The 20,342-nt window shown below is 37.7% G+C and overlaps 1 protein-coding gene across 8 annotated transcripts in view; it reads left to right on the top strand.

Moving 5' to 3' along the window:
• The window catches only part of PTAR1 (protein prenyltransferase alpha subunit repeat containing 1), a 54,671-nt gene extending 38,501 nt beyond the window's left edge, over positions 1-16,170 (top strand). For 2 of the 8 annotated variants that reach the window (XM_059656866.1, XM_059656864.1), the window contains 2 exons: positions 3,681-3,985; positions 6,616-16,170. In XM_059656866.1, coding sequence (XP_059512849.1) covers positions 3,681-3,985; positions 6,616-6,958 — 648 coding nt within the window. In that variant the 3' untranslated portion in view covers positions 6,959-16,170. Of the gene's footprint in view, positions 1-21; positions 2,001-3,680; positions 3,986-6,615 lie in introns of those variants that run through there. The other 6 variants (XR_009447612.1, XM_059656865.1, XR_009447613.1 and 3 more) reach the window with 6 other exon arrangements.
• Positions 16,171-20,342: the final 4,172 nt, after the last annotated feature.

Genomic DNA, 20,342 nt, shown 5'->3' with positions numbered 1-20,342 from the left:
TCTTTTCTCTGTTCCCCACAGAAAGGAAATGTAGGTGAAACTGGCTACCAGATTGCTAGGTCAACTCACCGCAATTGCTCATGAAATAGTACTGAAACCCAGTCATTCCCAGACACTGTCCATACACTGTGGTATAAAGACAGAGCTTGCTCTCAACAACTTGAACATCTAGTTGAGGAAGCAGATACCAACAGTTACAAAGCAATGTTACATTTGCAGGAACCAGGGGAAGCTGCAGGTTCAGTGGGAGCACAGAAATTACTCCTCATCCAGGCTGGGCTCATGGGAGTCTGGAGGAATGATTGCAAGTTATCTGGTGGGTCGAGGGGGCTATTGCGTGCTTAGAGCCAGTCACTTTCGCTCCTCAGCTTGGTAATGTGTGGGGGTTGAGGACAGTCAAGGAAAAAGAGGAAGGCCAAGTCCAGGTGAGCTGTGAAGTCTTCGGAAGCTTTCCTGCCTAGATATGATCCTTTTGTGGTGACATTCTCACAAAATCAGGAACTTGGGGCCAAGGTGAAATTCTTGGTTACTTGAGACAATCTGGTGTTGAAGACGGTGTGTTGACTCAGCTGCTTGAGTCCACCGCTAGGCTCATAATCCTAGGCTCACATGCTGTCAGCCCCTTGCCCGTGGGGAGACTGCTTTTCCTGTCACCACTGCCGTTGTGGTGTCTCTTGCTCTCAGTAAAGAGTGCTGACATTGCAAAATCCCCTTTCTGCTCTTATAAGCCATTGACCAAGGAGATCATCCTTTTTCTGTCAGAGAAAGTAATCATAAAAGTACCAGTAGCCTAGAGCAGCTTAAAAATACATATAAAATGAACTGGCCTTTTTTTCATTTTAACTAGAAAATGCAAAGTGATTTCTTAAAGTGTTGATATCTTCGAGTTGATGAGGTTATGGGAACAAGTATTGAAGAAATTGCTATAATCTTACTGAAGGTCAACATGACAGTATTTACCAGACTGTACCCTCTTATTCCCTGAAAGAAAGTATGTTATGTCTAATCCTGCAGTTCTGCCTCTAGGAATTCATGCTAAAGAAATAATGGGAGATGCAGCATGGTGTAGCAGCAAAAGGTTCCACTCAGTGGTCATGCAGACCTCATTTGAATACTGCCATCAATTTGCTGTGTGCCCTTGAGGGAGTGTCTTAGCCTCTCTAATCTTCCATTTCCTCATCTATAAAATGGGAAAGATGAAAATTCCTACTACATCAAGTGATATAAATTAAATGGGAGAATCCACATAAAGTGGCTATCGCAAGTGCTTGTACTAAGCACTCAACAAACATTGATTATATTAGGTATGGATATTTGATAGATGAAAGTACTGTTTATTATTGTGAAAAACTAGTCAAACCCACCAATAATGAGGGTTTAGTTACAGTCCAATCTATCACATGTTATAATATTTTGTTGTTAGTAAAATTGTATTTTGGAAGATAAGAAAAATGTTCATTATAGTTTAAGGATATAAAACTAAATATGAGATGGACGTAATATAATTTCTTTTTTTAAAAATATATTTTATTGATTTTTTACAGAGAGGAAGGGAGAGGGATAGAGAGTTAAAAACATCGATGAGAGAGAAACATCAATCAGCTGCCTCCTGCACACTCCCTACTGTGGATGTGCCCACAACCAAGGTACATGCCCTTGACTGGAATCGAACCTGAGACCCTTCAGTCTGCAAGCCTACGCTGTATCCACTGAGCCAAACCAGTTAGGACCCTAATATAATTTCTTAATATATTATTAGCATTGAATGTGATTTTAAAGTGTTTAGAACAGTGCCTGGCATATTGTAAGTGTTCAACAGATATATATATATATTACATACACACACACACACACAAAGTACTGTTATGGATATATTTTCTTGTATTTTCTATAATAAGCATTTGTTAGCTTTCTATTCAAAAATGGTTAGAGAATAAAAAATGTTTATCAATGCTATAGAGTGGAGTTATGAGACATTTTAATTTTCTATTTCATGTTCCCTGTGATGTTTGTGTGTTTAAGTGAACATATAGTTAGGTAAATTTTAAAATAGTCTCATTTCTAGGGTGGGAGGGGAGGGAAGACAGTTGAGCAGAGGTCAGTCATTACTCCAAGAATGATAAATAGATGTCCAATAAAGACATGAAAAGATGTTCAATATCCTGAGCCATTAAGGAAATGCAAATCAAAACCACAGTTTGATACCATTTCACACCAACTAGGATGGATAAAATTTAAAAGACAGACAATAACAAGTGTTGATGAAGATGTAGAGAAATTGAAACCCTTATACTTTGTTGGTAGAAATGTGAAATGGTGTACCCACTGTGGAAAATACTTTGGTATTTAAAATCTTTTGTACTATAGCCTACATGTCCTGCTGCCTAATTCTTCAATAATGTAATAACCTTAAGATTAGTTTTGTTTTTTTCAGCTAGAAGTTTATCTGGTTCTATTTTGCTCACCTTTTAAATCTAATAAACAGTCTTGTTTTTTATTTCTTCATGACTCGGTAGCCTCTATAATAAATTTATGTGGCTATGAATAAACTCTTTTAGGATTTAAAACATTTCACTGATATAACTTAACCATCCTAGCAGGGAATAAGCTTATCCCTCAGTACTAGTCACTTCATTCATTAAATTGTTTATTCAGTCAGTCATAGAATACTTACATGTCCACTCTGAGGCCAGTGGATTTAGGGACAGATAAGGATCTTAAAGAACTTATAGAGTTTGATGGGATAAAAAAGTTGCACAGAAAATTCTATAATGTATATGGTGAAACCCAAAAGAAGTATGGAGGTTCAGAAGAGGAAAAGATTTCTTCTAGGGAAGAAAAGAGACTGTGAGAAGTGGAGAGGGATCTTGGTACAGGAGAAGGCATTTGATTGGAACCTTTAAAAAACAGGTAAAAGAGCTTTTTGACATTGTGTTGTCTATATTGTTCACTGTTGACAAGTATGTCTTTTCCTTAGCTGGTCTGAAAAATCCTCTGATGGAACATGATAGATCAATGTACTCATTTGCTGTTCAAGTTACTGCCAAATAATTAAATTTTTCATAAATGCTGATTTTCTTTTTTTTTCCATTCCATTTAAAATTGTTTAGTTTGCAGGATTGATAGCACAAAGATTTAAACAATTCACTGCTGAATTTCATCTCATCTACCTTTAAAAAACTATCACTGATGTTAAGTGAGTTGAGATGAATAGTAAGTAATAGTCATGAACTCTTGAAATTTACTGTTACTCATGAGTCATGTTTTTGTACCAAGCCTTTAGAATTAAGTAGTGAGCAAAACAGACATGGTCTTTGCCCTCATGGCATTTATAGTGAAGAACAAATAATTACATTGAGTCTGTTGTGATAAGTTAGATATAGTAGAGGTTCATTGAATATCAAAGAAAGTTTACATCCAAGTAACCCCTGAATTTATATTTTCTTTCAATAGCATATATGTGTGTGTAAAATCTCCAATTACTTTATAAGGGAATGTCGAAAATAGCATTTACTGAGCTTCCACTCAGCAACAGCACTGTGTATACACTGTATACAAAATATTGGTAGAAATGGCATTGTCAAAAACACACACAAAAAGGACAATCAAAGCAAGGCATTAATGGAGAAATAAAAACTTGGGAAGTTTCTCGTCTCACCTTTCTTTCTTCTTCTTACAAGATTCTTCTTGATGAACTATCTTCTACTAAACACTGGGCATCCATGCACGTTTCAGACCACAGTGGATTTCACTACCGCCAGTTTTTGCTGAAGTCTTTGACTAGCCAAACTGTGAAAGACAGTTCTGTGTTGGAGCAAAATCCTTTGAGAAGTGAGTCAGCCCTACTTCTTCCACAAGACGAAGCAGCAGCAGCTTCCACAGAGGAACCAAGGATAAATATTCCCCATCTTCTAGAGGAAGAAGTTGAATTCACCACTGATCTTATTGATTCCTACCCAGGACATGAAACCCTTTGGTGTCATAGGTAAGAGAAGGGAAAATTCATTTTTTTCATGAAGCTGTGTGTGTCCTTATGAGACCTACAGAGGTCTTGCATCTGATGCCTGCCTGCGTGGGTGAACATGTGATCTGCTTGTGGAGCTTTGCCTCAGTGATTGGAGGAGTTTGTGTAACAATATCCTCCTCACGATCATCATCAATAATCGTTTTCCTTGTGTAGATGTTTGCCTACAGCTTAGCATGGTGGTATTCACCCTTGACTGTACAACAGAATAATGTTACTTCCAAACTAAAAACAAAAGTTTCTGCACACCTTCCTTGGAGATACTGATATTTAGCATATTTGGGATGCAGCACTGCCTTTTTTTTTTTTTTAATATAAAGGAAAAAATCCTAACAGGGAAATAGGATATATAGTTAGACCATTCATTAGTCACGGAGACTAGCTAAACTTTATGCTTCAGACCATTATCTATATCAGTGATGGCGAACCTATGACGCGTGTCAGAGGTGACATGCGAACTCATTTTTTTGGTTGATTTTTCTTCGTTAAATGGCATTTAAATATATAAAATAAATATCAAAAATATAAGTCTTTGTTTTACTATGGTTGCAAATATCAAAAAATTTCTATATGTGACACGGCACCAGAGTTAAGTTAGGGTTTTTCAAAATGCTGACACGCTGAGCTCAAAAGGTTCACCATCACTGATCTGTATAATAAAAGCCTAAGCAACCATTATGGTGGAACGACCAGAATGACTGGTCACTATGATGCACACTGACCACCAGAGAGCAGACACTCAATGCAGGGGCTGCCCCCTGGTGGTCAGTGCTCTCCCACAGGGGAGCGCCGCTCAGCTAAAAGCCGGGGTCACGGCTGGCAAGCACAGTGGCGGTGGCTGGAGCCTCTCCCACCTCCGTGGCAGTGCTAAGGAGCAGCAAGCCAAGCAGTAAGGAGCGGCAAGCAGGCGGGCGGTAAGGAGCGAGGGGTTCCGGGCTGCCAGAGGGCGCAGGCCGGGCTGAGGGACCCCACCCCAGTGAACGAATGTAGTGCACCGGGCCTCTAGTTAAGTATAATCTTTTTGACACTCTGTCTTTTGTGGTGCGTGTGTGTTTAAGTAAACTATACTGGGGTATGTAACATGATTTTAGAAAGTTCTGAGAGAGCATTGGGAACTTCATAATTTGACTTCTGAGCACATTTGACAGTAAAGTAACTTTATGTTGGAATGAAGTCCAGGTATGGGAATCCATGATTTATTTTGGATCATCTAATTGGAGGCATCTTCATCTTTACAAATGCAAATTCTACTTCAGGTCATAGGATTCTGTTTGTAGACAAAAGACTTGCCTGTGCTAGGTAGGAGATAGGAATTTTAAATGTTTTTATATTTTTAAAGTTAATTGAGATTTGTCTCCTTATTCCAGTCTAAATATAGTTAGAAGATGGAAGATAATCTCCCCTCTTTGGCACTTACATAAATATAGAATTTTCTTTTCTCTTAAAAACAAGACACTCTTATTTCACATGTTCAAGAGAGAAGACAGATCTTGACTGATGTCACAGATTTTTTTGTTGCTGTTTTATATTTAGGCATATTAATAACAAGGCTCAGAGAATTTTAAAAATCTATTTGTGTTTGAGAGAGAGCTAGATTAATGGAGCAGAAACTGTCTTTGTTCATGTAAAGATTAATTGGAGTTAGTTTGGGGTGGGAGTGGGGAGAAGAGATAATTGGGACGGCCTATCTATCTACAAGCTAGTGTTCTACTACAGATTCATTGCCCCAAGGAAGTTTATCTGTCCTTTAAGTTGTGTCCTCTGTATGGTGGGTATGTGTTCCCTGTTTACTCCAGGATATGCTGGGAAAATGGATAGTATTATCTTTTTAAGGGCTTAGAGTTGCTGATGTGATGATGAGATACAACGACCTGGAACCTATATAGTTTACCATATTGTGTAGAGTAGATGTGCATTCCACTGTGTCAGATTTTTGGAGATTAGGCACATGGATCTTCATTTTCAACAAATAAATCCACATGATTCTAAGGGCAGGAGACCTGCTCTCCCTAGAGGAAGAATAGCAACTGTGTCTTATAACATACTTCACTCAGAGCCCAGCACATCCCTAATGCATGTGGATTTTTAATGAGATTGAGTGATGTATTTAGGGGAAGCTTACATGGTTTCTACATAAGACCAACTGCAATAGATTGTTCTTATTAAAGAAAGTATTGCCTCTAGAGGAGCTATTTAATCCCTTTGTTTCAGAATCACTTGTCTTTTGGAATATCAACAAGGTTTGTATTTTAATTTATTGCAGAGATTGGGCTAAGACCTAATTTTGGTTTTGTATTACAGTTTACAAAGAATAGAACTTGAAGTGATTGTCATCATCTCAGTTAATGCTATTTAAAAACCTTTCTCACAAACCGGTAATCTGGATTTGTAAGGCTAGTAAAATACCCAGAGACTTCATCATAACTATTATTCCTCCTTTTGTCAAATAAGTCTGGGTTATGAATGGAGCAGTGAACTGAGTACTGTATGTTTTGAAATTATCAACTTAGTTTTTTGTTTTCCTTGAAAAGCTTGACCTTGCGATGTGATCTTTTTTTCTCTATTCCCTCCCACTCCCTCCCTTTTCACAGGCGGCATGTTTTCTACCTTCAGCATCACTTAAGTGGTAGTTTTCCTCACAGTGTGACCCAGTTGTCAACTGCAGATAGCCCTGTAGGGACTTCAAGTGACTTGCACCACATCCCAACAGGCCCTCGCACGGCTCAGGCAATGGAAGTGGATGGATTGAGTGACTCAAGCAAGCAAGGCTATTCCCAGGAAACAAAACGCCTGAAGCGGACCCCAGCTCCCAATTCCGCAGGCCTGGAAATGGAACACAGGTTCATCGATCAAGTATTGTCCACTTGCCGGAATGTAGAGCAGGCCAGGTTTGCCAATGCATATAGGAAATGGCTGGGTACGTTGAGTCAATGAAAAAGGTGGACTATTCCTGCAAGGTTCCCCTTTTAGTGCAATATTGCTTTCCTTTCTTATTTACATAGCTGCATGAACTGTCTGCTATTATTAGCTAACCATATATTCTTCATCTTTAGGTTAAAAGTCCAAAAAAGACCTTTCATTTTATTTATTTTGTTAAGAACTGGCATTCCTTTGGGGACAATATAATTGTGTACTTCTTTCCTGCTAAACAGTGAGTCTTAATTTTCTTCTTTGAAACTTCTCATCCTTTCTGTTTCTGTACTTGTTTATTTCTAAAAGAAGCCTGTTTCTAGGCTTCTCATTTGGTCCTCCTAGCTGGTTCAACACCTCCACCCACCTCGGTGCAATTGCGGGATAGACTAATTTTTTTTAAATTAAAAATGTATGTTGTAGTTAAGCTTAAAAACAATACAAATGCAAAATTACTCAATCTAATTGTTGTTTTGAGAATCAAATGGCCAGATGGATGGTTATGTGAAAATACAAACCATTTCTTTCTCTAACATGTTCTACAAGTTATAGACCAAGATAACCAAAGTCAGAGTGTTGGAACTTATATGAAAAACATGCTTCCAATGTAATCCATTTTTAAAATGGTTATTTTAAAAAATAATAATAATTTTAAGAGTTTATGTAATTGCAGTACTGGAAAATTATTTTTATTACTAGTTTTGATAGATTGTTTTTAACCTCAAATTTGGTATAAACCAAAAACATTTAGATCAATGCTTATAAAAATCAATTTTTTAAAAAATACCTGGAATGCCATTTTTAGTTATTACTGCTTATTTTCCTTCCAATTCACCATAAAAAAAATGGGAGAAATATGCATAGAAATGTATCCATAAAAATCTTCCTTTTTAAAAGTTTAAGTTATTGAGGATACACTGGATAAACTACAAAATTTTTATGAAATGACTATTAAAAGTTTACTGGCAAAAGCCAGGGAGACAGACTGATTTTGAAGGTTAATTCTTTAATCTTTATTTTAAAAAATAAAATAATTAAAAAACTTTGATACTAAACTTATCAGGGATGAGGTACCAAAGTATCCACCTTATAGCTATATTTTATCTTTTCAATAACAAGGGCTGTTTTTTTCAGGTTGGTTGGGCCGAGGGGGAAGTTTGGGGAGTACCAGGTAATGTCTATTTTCCATTATTATATTTTTTATTATTATATTATTATATTTCCCATTCATAAGTGGTCTGTGTTCCTTATTTCCACATACCTTTCTCTTCGTTGTCCTAATTTGTTCCTTATTTTTTGTCACTTTCACCTTTGTCTGTTTTTCCTTATCTGTGTTATTTCAGTGACATATTCTGAAGATATTCTTCCCTATTTCCAATGAATTCCATACTCCATTAAACACATGCACACATGAAATATGAATATGAACTGCTCCTCTAAAAGTTCCTCTAGTGATGGAGGTTGTCTTGCCCTGTGTATGTAAAGAATGTGAGTCATAGTGGCAGAAACAATTGTGGCCACCATGCTTTGTCTGTTATCCTTTTTTACTTGCTAGGTCACCCATGGTGCAAAGAGACGATGTAGGGAAAGGAAGACCTCCTATCTCACTGTTATGGAAACTCTGGAATTCAATGAGACATATTACTGTAAGGGAAAAGAATAAGTCCTGTACTTGTGCATCATGATTTTGTTGAGTGGCAAAATGTTGAGACTTAAGAACACTAGAAAAATTGTCCAGCCTGGTTGCTGTAGACAGAAGGTGCTCTTACCTCTTAGGGCAAAATTATCCTTTTGTAGCTTTTACAGTATTTTAGTGAAAAAATAATTGTCATTATGAACATAATTCCATGGCCCTTTGTGTACAAGGCATATTTTGAATCAAATACCTCAAGGATAAAACCATTAACTTGTGATCTTCAGCATCTACAGGGATTGAGGGGGAAATTACACAGAGATGACATGGGAGATTCAGCCCATTCCACTGATACATGTTGCCAAATTCTGGCTTCACTCAGTATTATCTTTTTTCTAAGCATCATTTTAAGTATCCCAACTATTAGGGCTTCTTAATGCTTTGATGTTAGAGTATTCAGGACGTGAATATAGACAAAAACCCTGTGAAACATCAGCTAAATTTTATAGTGCTCCACATTTAAAAAATATATATTTTTATTGATTTCAGAGAGGAAAGGGAGAGGAAGAGAGAGATAGAAACATCAATGATGAGAGAGAATCATTGGCTGCCTCCTGCATACCCCCTACTGATAATCTAGCAATGCAACCTGGGCATGTGCCCTGACCGGCAACTGAACCATGACCTCCTGGTTCTAAGGTTGACATTCAACCACTGAGCCACACTGGCTGGGCCACATTTTTTATACCTTTCACAGAGTATCTTGCTCATCTTGTTAACTGTCTTCATCTAAGTCTCTTAACCCACCCCTTTCTGAAGCCATGCAGTCCTTTAATATCTTGGTCTCTCGTCTTCCTAATAAAGTTTTAAGTAGGAGTGAAAATACAAACATTCAGAGGGTACTGTTTGTATGACTTTTGTGTGCTGTTTCTAAAAATTTTATTTTTAAGTGTTCATTCACAGAAAAACCTGGTATTGTCCTATATGGTTGTATTTTTTTTCCTAAATGGTCGACACCTAAACTCACTAGCTGTAGCATAATATCTTTTTGACTGAATGAGCTCATTCAGTGGAAAGGATGTGTCTATTTTTTGGGATTTGTTATTCTTCACTTTGTATAAATATGTCATTGTTAAAAGATGGTTTAGGTTGACATACACTTCATCAAACTTTTACTGGAAGAATAGTAGGCCGTAGTACATCCTGTGGATCATGTATACTACTGACATGCAAAAAGCAATAAGATTGTCAAGATCTTCATCACCACCACTAACCCACCTTTTTTTTAATATACCTATTTTGATAATATGGTGTTTTCAAATTCTACTTGCACATTGTGAAGGTTTGATAAATATGTATTCAATTAATGAGTGATTAACTGTTTGAAGAGGGGAAAGATTGATCATGAGTGATAGGGTGAGTTATGATTGAGAAATTAATGAATTAAAGCAATGGGCTGTGAATGGATGATATATTCTAGCTTCATGATTGTTCAGTGGAGCTATTGCATGTTGAATAAGTTAATTTTATACAGCTGCTTTGTTTATACATCCAAGAAGTATAGTTCTGTAATTACCAATTAATTGTAGTTTAATACATATTAAAAAATCATAGGACTAATGAAGCCTGCTTGCATTAAGAACACTATTTTCTGTTATGATGTTGCAGAAAAATCTTACCAGTACAGCCAGAGCCACTGAGGGGCATCTGAAGAAATTCTCTAATTTTAAAGACTTGTTGATCTGTACCAGTGAATGGATAGTCATTTTGTACTTCTCCTTTCCCCCTCCCAAACTTGAACTGTGGACCTTTTAGATATTTCTTAAACCTCTGTAAGTCATTTTTTAAATTTAAGGATTTGATACTTCGTATTCCCTTTTTCTTTTCTAGGTTTTAGCATTTTATTACCTTTTTGGAAACTATGGACACAGACTTTCAGTCATATTTCTTATTCTTATGGTACGGTTCTAATTTTAAGTTAAAGGCTTCATGATTAATAGGACTAAATGTATACAGAATGTCACTAAAAGCCACTTAAATTTTCAGATAAGGGCTTATGTAACAAGATGTGGAAACACAAGTTCTTGGATTTGTATGTGGCATTTTGTAAGAAAGCATATATGGGGGTAGACCTGTGTCATTTAGTAGATATATTCAGGTCATATCAGCTCATGCTTGTTGAGACACACACACTGAGTGTGTGTGTGTGTGTGTGTGTGTGTGTGTGTGTGTGTGTGTGTGTGTAAAGAGAACTTTAAATATTGTTGAGAACAAGTTATCAGTCTAGTAATTTTATATAACACAGATGGTATCTGACACAGGCGCTAAGTACAATTTGGGAATGCAACTACCACTTGTACAATAATCTGTCTCAACTTCAGTTCCCTGAATTACAAAAGATGCTAAAGATTCAGTTAACAAAGGAAATAACATATAATCTTTTTTTCCTATAAAGCTTTTGTAAGCTTACAGTTATTTTGTTACTAGAAAATTGAATTTTAAAACTTAAGTATTTAAATTATGCTAGAAAATTTGAACAGCATTGTAACAACTGACCATTTTGTCTTCTGAATAAATTTCTCAAATAGAACCATTGCAAATGCTGTCACTTTACAGACGTGCCGCTGCTTCCCGTGCTTGGGTGAACTCTGTCCCGGGCTCCTGTTTAATGAAGTGCATTGAGGCCCAGGGATCTTAGGCAAATTCAGTGTGATGAAGGCAGTAAGCAGGAAAAATCAGCCCTGAGAATTCTACTTAATGTCACACAGTGTCTTTTAAAAAATAACTATACATACTGTGTTAATCTGAGTGCCTTTCTTACTTTTGTGGGGAGCAAGATTATATTTAAGTCTAATGTTTAGGTAGAAAACAGAGAACAGAAGTTTTATCAAACTGTTGATTGTGACTCATTCCAATTGCTAGGCATGGTTCCCATGGAGTATTTTATCTAATGAGATACTGATATGAGCAGATGTTATGATTTCGTTTGCATTTCATTAGTTACCATGTTTAAGCACCCTACCAAGAAGAATCATTCTTCTGGGGGGGTTGAAGGCATCACATTTAAAGTATGGTATGTGCATAATGAAACATCAGCCTGGAACCCACACAGCCTGTGTTCAAAGGGAAACTGGCTCCCTCCGCTGAAAGAAATGCAGTATGATTGTCCTAAATGAATCTTTGGTCTCACTTTAAGAACTTTTAAGAATTACCCCCCATGCCGAAACCGGTTTGGCTCAGTGGATAGAGCGTCGGCCTGCAGACTGAAGGGTCCCAGGTTCGATTCTGGTCAAGGGCGTGTGCCTGGGTTGCGGGCATATCCCCAGTGGGAGATGTGCAGGAGGCGGCTGATCGATGTTTCTCTCTCATCGATGTTTCTGACTCTCTATCTCTTTCCCTTCCTCTCTGTAAAAAATCAATAAAATATATTAAAAAAAAAAAAAAAAGAATTACCCCCCAAATCCAGGCCTATGTTAAGATAGTTGAAAGGAAAATAAATGGGAACTTTATCCTTTCAGATATCAGAGGAAAAGAAGCAAATACTGAGATGAAATTTCAATTGTGGCATTTTATGTACTTTGGGTATGGAAAGGGGAGGGATGGGAATTCCGTATTTCAAAATAGCAAATAATTTTTAATTGTAGTTTTATAAAAATAGATAGCTAAGGATTCCAAAGTGCTTTTCAGAGGACTGTTGAATAACATATTCCAGTAGTATCTGTCATGTTCATAGTTGAGACAGAAAACCATTGTGTCTGTTGGGATCTGTGGTCAGGGAAGCCTTTGGCTCCCAACTTTCCAGGCCATGTTAACACTGTAAAACCAAACTCTTTGCTAGGAAAAAAAAAAGAGAGAGAGAGAGAGAGAGAGAAAGCAGCAGCTTCGTCTGCTCATGAAACCTTGTGCTTCCAAGAATATTCGATATATATATATATATATATATATATATATATATATATATATATATATATATATATATAGTTTGTGCTTTGGGGCAATAATATGGTCCACAAAACTAACCCTGGCATTTTTTTTAATTAGTCTATTATTATTCCTCAGGGTGTAGAAGATTTAGTAAATTTAGGACAAAATTTTATATTCAGTGGCAAAAAAGAAAAGGCAAAAATATACTAGATATATTACTACTTCTTGAAATTTTAGTGTACATAGTATTTTTTATGAACCACTACCAGTGCAGTAGCACATAGATGCTTCGTGACTGCCTCATTGTTCATCATGCTGCTTCAGTCCCTATGGCTCTATTATGAATGTTCTCACGTGTCTTCTCTGGAAACAATTATTTTTCATGTTTGACAGAGGTAGGGGTGTTTCAGTGGACCTTTTCAGTTTTTGAAAATCCTATTGAAGGAAACGATTACTGTTTTCAAACTAACTGACAACTATTTTGCTTCTTAAAACTTCAGGTTCCCTAAAAGAGTGTTTTTGTGCTGACCCTGTACATGTTCAGTACATTGCATAGTACTCTGTACCTTGTAGGAATACAACAGGTCAGAATTGTTAAAGGCCAGAAAATTGAAACTAGCTTATCTCTGTCTTCTCACCATTGTCCATATTTTTAGTTTTAGGAGAAATAAAGTGCATAAGATACATAATCAGGTTCAAACATGCAAGGCAAAGATTGCAAATGAAACTTAGGTACTTTGAAAGCATATGTGTATGTGTGTATACATATATATGTATGTACATTTAAATGAGATTTGGAACTTGAATTTATATCGTGGTTTTACAAAGAATTTTATCTAAGGATTTTTGTTTTCATATTTGCTTACAGTGCTCCTGTTTAAAGACTTTTTTTTTATTAGACCAACCCTCTCAAGCAAAGTTGGGACCCTCACACAAGTACCCATTTGCCAGAATTAATCAGATATTAGTGTACATGCTATTAAGTCTTTGGTTGCTCACAAACCATGATTTTCTGGCTTTTCTTCCATATCATTAGGGAATCAGCCTTAATTTTATGTATAGCAGTCATTTTCCTCAAAGTACTATGCACCATACTTCAGATGGCTGTTTTTGTCTTTATAAAGTAATCAATAATAAATTTGAGGTTTCTTAATGTCATAGGGATGAACAATTTTTCACGTCCAGATGTTGACTCATACAGCATTCTATAAAAAGTGCTCATACATTATCCTCCCTCACAAATGTCATCTGGCATTTGGAGCAGGTCTTTTTTTCTTATTGGTTAAAGAATGAGAGTAAACAGTGCAGTCATCATAGGTGCTCGATAAATAGTCATTTATTGATCTATCAAAAGAACAGCTTTCAGAAAGGAGACTGTTGTCATCTTTCACTGAGTATATTTGTAGAGTAATATATGTTTGAAACTGAAAAATTACATCATTGGACATGAATTTTCAGGCTTATTTAAGTTGGCGTTAGTAACGTAATGAAACTATTGTTCATGTACATTGGTCTGAAGTTAGGGGATGTGAAAAGTTTAAGTAGTTGTTTGTGCAAAGCACAAGAATAAATGCAGTTGTCTTCGTGGGCTGCTGAACTCTAGAGAGAACTGCTGTAGTCTTCTGCAGGCAGCGTCTATGTTGGTATATCCAGTATTACCAGGTTTAGATTCTGCTTATTTCTCCCTAAATCTTGGTTGCTTTCCAATATCTTAAAAGTGGTAATGGTAAGATATTAAATAATTGCTTGCTGCTTTTCTCAGAACATCTTTAAAATAAGGGAGACATTTTTATGAATGATAGAGTAGCTTCAGAATCTGCTCATTGTGGCTTTCAGAGCATTTTTGGAATGCTCTGTAATTCCAGTGGAAATTAGAAACAGATTTAAACAAACATTCCAGCCTGAGCTGTGAGGAGCAGAGTGTGTAGCATAGTTGTAATTGGGTATCGGCTCCCGAAGAGGTTCCTGCTGCATGACTGTGAGGCTGGCTTCTGACTGGGGTGAGCACAGGCAGTGTTGTGTTTTGGTGTGTGTTGTTCCTAGGGGAGTAATGGAATGTGCACTAGATTAACTTGTTTTTAAGTTGGACAGAATAAAAGTTGAGGTATTATAAGTATGCCAAATATTTATATATTCAATTATAAAAACTAAAAAATGAAAGAAGAAAATGATGAAAGGTCAATGATTTTTTTTTGTTAGCTTCTAAATTTTTTTAAATGCAAGTCTCTCGAACACTAGGCAGTTGCTTAAACACTGAGAGACTTTAAGGGGATAGTTCTCAGATACTATATTCTGCTATTAGCATTCACCATGCATATTAATTTTACATTGCTTGAATATTTTTTCCAAAAATGGAGTATAAGGTGCAGTCAATATTGTGTTAAGATTCTGTTACAGGTTATGGTTAAATAGACAAGTTACATATAGGATCTGTGGTGCAAGGTCAGATCCTGGGCATTAAATAAATGTTTGGCTAATTTTCCCGAAGATACTAATTGTCTTCATTCTGATTGCACTTATGTTTAAGAAAATCTGCCCTTCTCCACCCTCTAAAAAAGTCATGGAATTTCCTTCAGTTCTCACCATATAATAATTGACACTTTTAAGGTTGTTTTATGAATTATTCTTACACTTGAACTGTATACCTTGCAGAAGGATAAAAATAAATTCTGCAGTAATGTGTGTGCAGAGGGTGCTTATGTGTTCTGGGAGTCGGTACTCCACAGTGTTTAAAGTATGCTAAGTTCTAAGGCTAATGTCATAATTAGATATTGCCTACATCAGCTCTGTCCAATAGAAATAAACGTGAGCCACATATGTAATTTTTAATTTTTTAAAAGGTGAAATTAATATTTTTATTTAGTCCAATATATTAAGCACGTTATCATGTAAGTATGTAATCAATATACAAAATTACTGAGATATTTTACCTTTTTTTTTTTTGAATTCAGCATTTGTACTCATAGTGCATCTCAGTTCTGACTAGCTACATTTCAAGTGCTCCAATAGCCGCATGTGGCTAAGGGCTACTATATTGGACAGGGCAGACTCATAGGGTACAAAGTATGACTTTATTTTAAATGGGGAGATGGTAAGGTAGGCATGAAATTTTGGTACTTTATTTAGTATATTTAGAAAAGTATCTAATACAATTATCCACTCATTTTCCTTCATCATTTTATATTTGTTCTAGAAGTAGACTTGCCCTGTTTCAGTTTGCCAAGCATTACATAAGGAGGAAGAAATTCCATGCCATGTAAAATACCATGATATGCTACTTATAACAACACGTTATCAATAACACATTTTTCAATGTGTTCACTAAATTCTGTCCTGTTTCTTCAAAATATTGGCTTAAATTGCATGTTAATTGTATATCTGTACCTATTTTATTTTTATATTATTCTTACAATACAATAATGTGTATTAACAAACAGCCCTAGGATTCTGATCTTCCTATGCAGCTGTCTTCTAGTACTTACTAGTATACTTATTAAGTTGTGATAAATGGCAGAAAAGTAGAATGAACCTTTTTTTTCTATTAGATTTGTTTTTATCATGTGATCACCATGTACCAAGCTATACATTACTGTATTTCTGTAGAATATGGAAAATAGTGTTTATGTCTTATCTTTGCTAAATGTTTGCAGTTTCTAAGTAAACTTCTCATCTCCTGAAATGAGTGTTGTGTGATTTTATTGTTACTTGCAGTGGTGGTTTAAACTCCACTCCCGTCCACCAGCCTGTCCTGTGGAACTGCTGTGATGGTGGAGTGGGGAGGGCTCTGAGCTGTTGTCTAAGTGACCAGCGAGTTCATTACCAACATTTGCAGAAAGAATAAAAAATGTCATTTGTGTCTACGATATAACAGAAATGTCAAAGGCAAGTTAGAAAATTTGTCACCGTTTTTAGAGTGCATTAACAGTGACTAATTGACTTATGCAAGTCGTTATAATTAGAGGCCCGGTGCACAAAAATTTGTGCGCTCGGGGGGGAGGGGGGGTCCCTCAGCCTGGCCTGTGCCCTCTCGCAGTCTGGGACCCCTTGGGAGATAACGACCTGCTGGCTTAGGCCTGCTCCCGGGTGGCAGAGGGCAGGCCCAATCCCTAGGTGCAGCCCCTGATTGGGCTCAGAGCAGGGCCGATTGGGGAGTTGGGGCGCCGCCCCCTGTCATGCACAGAGCAGGGTGGATTGGGAGGTTGCGATGCCACCCTCAGTCACACTCAGGGTAGGGCCGATTGGGGGGTTGGGGCACTGCCCCCTGTCACACTCAAGGCAGAGTCGATGGGGAGGTTGTGGCGCCACCCCCTGTCACGCACAGAGCAGGGCCAATCGGGGTTGGGGCGCTGCCCCCTGTCATGCACAGAGCAGGGCCCATCAGGGGGTTGGGGAGCTCCCCCCTGTCACTCACAGAGCAGGGTGGATAGGGGAGTTGGCACACCGCCCCCTGTCACACACAGAGCAGGGCAGATCAGGGGGTTGGGGCGCTGCCACTGTCACACTCAGGGCAGGGCCGATGGGGAGGTTATGGCTCTACCCCATCACACACAGAGCAGGGCCCGTGGGTTGGGGGGAGGTGTTGGGGTGCTGCCCTCTATCACCCACAGAGCAGGGCTGATCAGGGGGTTGGGGTGCCTTCACCTGTCACGAACAGAGCAAGGCCAATAGGGAGGTTGTGGCCCCGCCCCCTGTCACACACAGAGCCGCAGGGCGATCAGGGGGTTTGGGCGCTGCCCCCTGTCACGCTGATCCCGGTGCTGGGAGGCCTCTCAGCTCCGCTGATTCCGGTGCTGGGAGGCATATTACCCGTTTACTATATAGGGTAGAGGCCTGGTGCATGGGTGGGGGCCGGCTGGTTTGCCCTGAAGGGTGTCCTGGAGCAGGGTGGGGGTCCCCACTGGGGTGCCTGGCCAGCCTGGATGAGGGGATGATGGCTGTTTGCAGCTGGTCACACACCCTTCAGGGTGGGGTTCCCCACTGGGGTGCCTGGCCAGTCTGGGTGAGGGGCTGAGGGCTATTTTCAGGCTGGGACTGAAGCTCCCAACTGCTCCTTTTTCTCTTTTTTATTTTTTATTCTGGGCCAGCTTTAGCTCTGAGGCTCCAGCTCTTAGGCCTCCGCTCCTGAAAGCAGGTATCTGGTTTGTTTCGGTTCTCGAAACTCTGTATCTACTCCAGCTCTGAGATCCCAGCCGGCTGAGGTTTTGTTTAGCTTCTATATTTGTTACAATGTTTCAAACTGCCGGCTCAGAGGCCTGCAGCAGCCGGCGGGGAACGTTGGTTTCCTCCGTCACTGAAGCAAGCAAGCCTACTGTTCGCTTCAAGCTGCCTGGCTGCCGGCTGCCATCTTGGCTGACAGTTAATTTGCATATTGCCCTGATTAGCCAACAGGAAGGGTAGCGGTCATACGCCAATTACCATGTTTCTCTTTTATTAGTGTAGATATGCTTTTTCAATATTTCAAATGAAGTTACTAGCAGGGAATGAGTTAGTTATTTTAGTGTTCTACCCCATGTATTTTTAATCTGTAGTCTCACTTCTATACACAGGGTGTTCCCCAAAAAATGTCTACACACTTTATTACAGCTGATAGCTCAATTTTGAAAATGAAATATAGTTTAATAAACAATGCCTTTATAATTGTTCAAACTTTGTGTATACTTTATTGGGACACCCTATATACACAGCATTCAGAGTTACTTAGGTGGTAGACTACATGAAGAGACTGAAAAGTATTTGATAAAGTTGACATTTATTCAGATTTTAAATGTTTTAAAAGGATGTTTTGTGGGAAAGACCTTTTATAACTTTGTCCCATGATTATTTACGATTATGTTACAAATAATGCACTACTATTATCTGCATCTGTTTTTGGTAGGAAACAGGATATAGAATGTATTTTGCATCATCTCAGAGTACCACAAACAATGTTTAAAACCACTATGTTTTTGCTTTGATACTCGAGGAAAGGGAACTACCTTACTAAAGACAGTCTTGATAGTAACCAGATTATATAAGACACTTGACTACAATTAATATTAGTCAAAGCTTCTCTAGGAAATGGGATGTTTCCTAAAATGAAAGATAAACAGTAATAACAGAGGCAGGATGATGCACTGGCCAGTTAGCAGTTGTCTACAGTTAGTGCCACTTTCCTCATGTTGGAAGCTCAGGTTTTTCTTTTGATGCCTTTTTTTTTTTCTTTTTTTTTCTTTTTAATGGCATGGCACCTATATTCTCCCACTCTAAAAATGGCTAGGTTGGGCACCAACTTCATTTGAAGTTACAGTATGCTGTCTTTTTATGAAAAGTACAGTATCATTATATGTGTCTTGTGTCAAACTAGAAGTTGAAAATAGAAGCAATAATGTCTGTAGTATCATTTCATAGATTCCTAGCTGGCAGGAAGAATTTTTTACCTTAATTATACGAACAACAGACAAATAATATTTTTGAATTTACACTTTGATTAGAATCCTCTGATGATATAAAAAATTTTGTATTCAATTTCTTATATACCTCTCACAGTAATTACAGTCTGCTTTCAGTATAGGGGAGCTAACTGGGCTGAAATGGCCATCCATCATATTTTTACAGTCTCATATTTCTTAAATTGCCAGTGATCTCCCTAGACACGCTGTTGAGAACATCTGAAGGGGGTAAATAAATGGGATTAGTGCAGCATCAGTCACCCCATTTGTTTTATTTTCAAGGAAATTTTGTAATCCTACCATCTAGGAAGGTCCCCTGAAGAAAAGTTCATCACCAGTTCTCTTTTGTTTGTGAGTGGGGACACCTAACTTGTGGCATTGACCTCATATGTGTCTTACGTTATTCCATGTAAAGAAAAACTTTAAAGCAGTTTGTGTAGCATTTATAGGAATAAAAATCAAAATAAGAGATTTGGTAAATTGGAATTTTCCTACAATGATATACTATGAAGTCATAAAAACAATATATATAAGTACATGTAAAAAGCAAATTAATTTTTATTTATTTTTTAATCCTCACCTGTGGATATTTTTCCATTGAGTTTTTAGAGAGAGGGAAAGACAGAGAGAAACATCAATGTGAGAGAAACACATTGATTGGTTGCCTCCTGCAGGAGCCCCAACCAGGGCCTATGCTGGGGAGGAGCCTGCAATCCAATGCCCTTGACCGGAATTGAACCTGGGACCTTTTGGTCTGCAGGCCGATGCTCTATCCAATGAGCAAAACTGACTAGGGTGCAAATTAGTTTTTAAAGCAATTTATAGAGGACTATGTAAAGTAAAATTCTAATTTTAAATTTTTAAATTCCCATTTCCAATATGTCATGACCAACACACCTACTGAATACAACTAAAAATGTTGGAAAAAATACTAGATATAATCAAAGTTTCTACTGAAATTGCATAATACCAATAGAAAAAGTCTTAAAAGTAACTGGAGATAAAGGACATTAAACCAATAGCTGACTTCTTGTAAGCAACATTTAAAATTAGAAGACAGTGAGAATGATACATTCAGTGTGCTAGAATTGTGTAACTGCCATTATAGAATTCTAAATACAGTGAAAAAAATTCTTTGAGGAAAATAAACACATATATACCTATATATGATGTCGTTCATGTAAAGTTTTAAAAATGGTAAAATCTATGAAGAAAGCAAGAACATGATTATTGTAAAGATCCGGACAGTGGCTGCATCTAGTTGAGAAATGACACCATGATTAAGGATGGGCACAAGACAGAGCTTCTGGGATGCTGTCAGGGTTCTCTTCTTGAACTAAGCCATGGGTGCTTGTTTTATTTCTCCCAAATTGATATATAGTCAACATAATCACGATTTCAGTGAAATTGATAAACTATAAAA

Source organism: Myotis daubentonii, chromosome 11 (assembly GCF_963259705.1).
Source record: "Myotis daubentonii chromosome 11, mMyoDau2.1, whole genome shotgun sequence".
Taxonomy (NCBI): domain Eukaryota; kingdom Metazoa; phylum Chordata; class Mammalia; order Chiroptera; family Vespertilionidae; genus Myotis; species Myotis daubentonii.
Note: the sequence above shows the minus strand (reverse complement) of the source record. Positions and strands in the feature narration are given on the sequence as shown.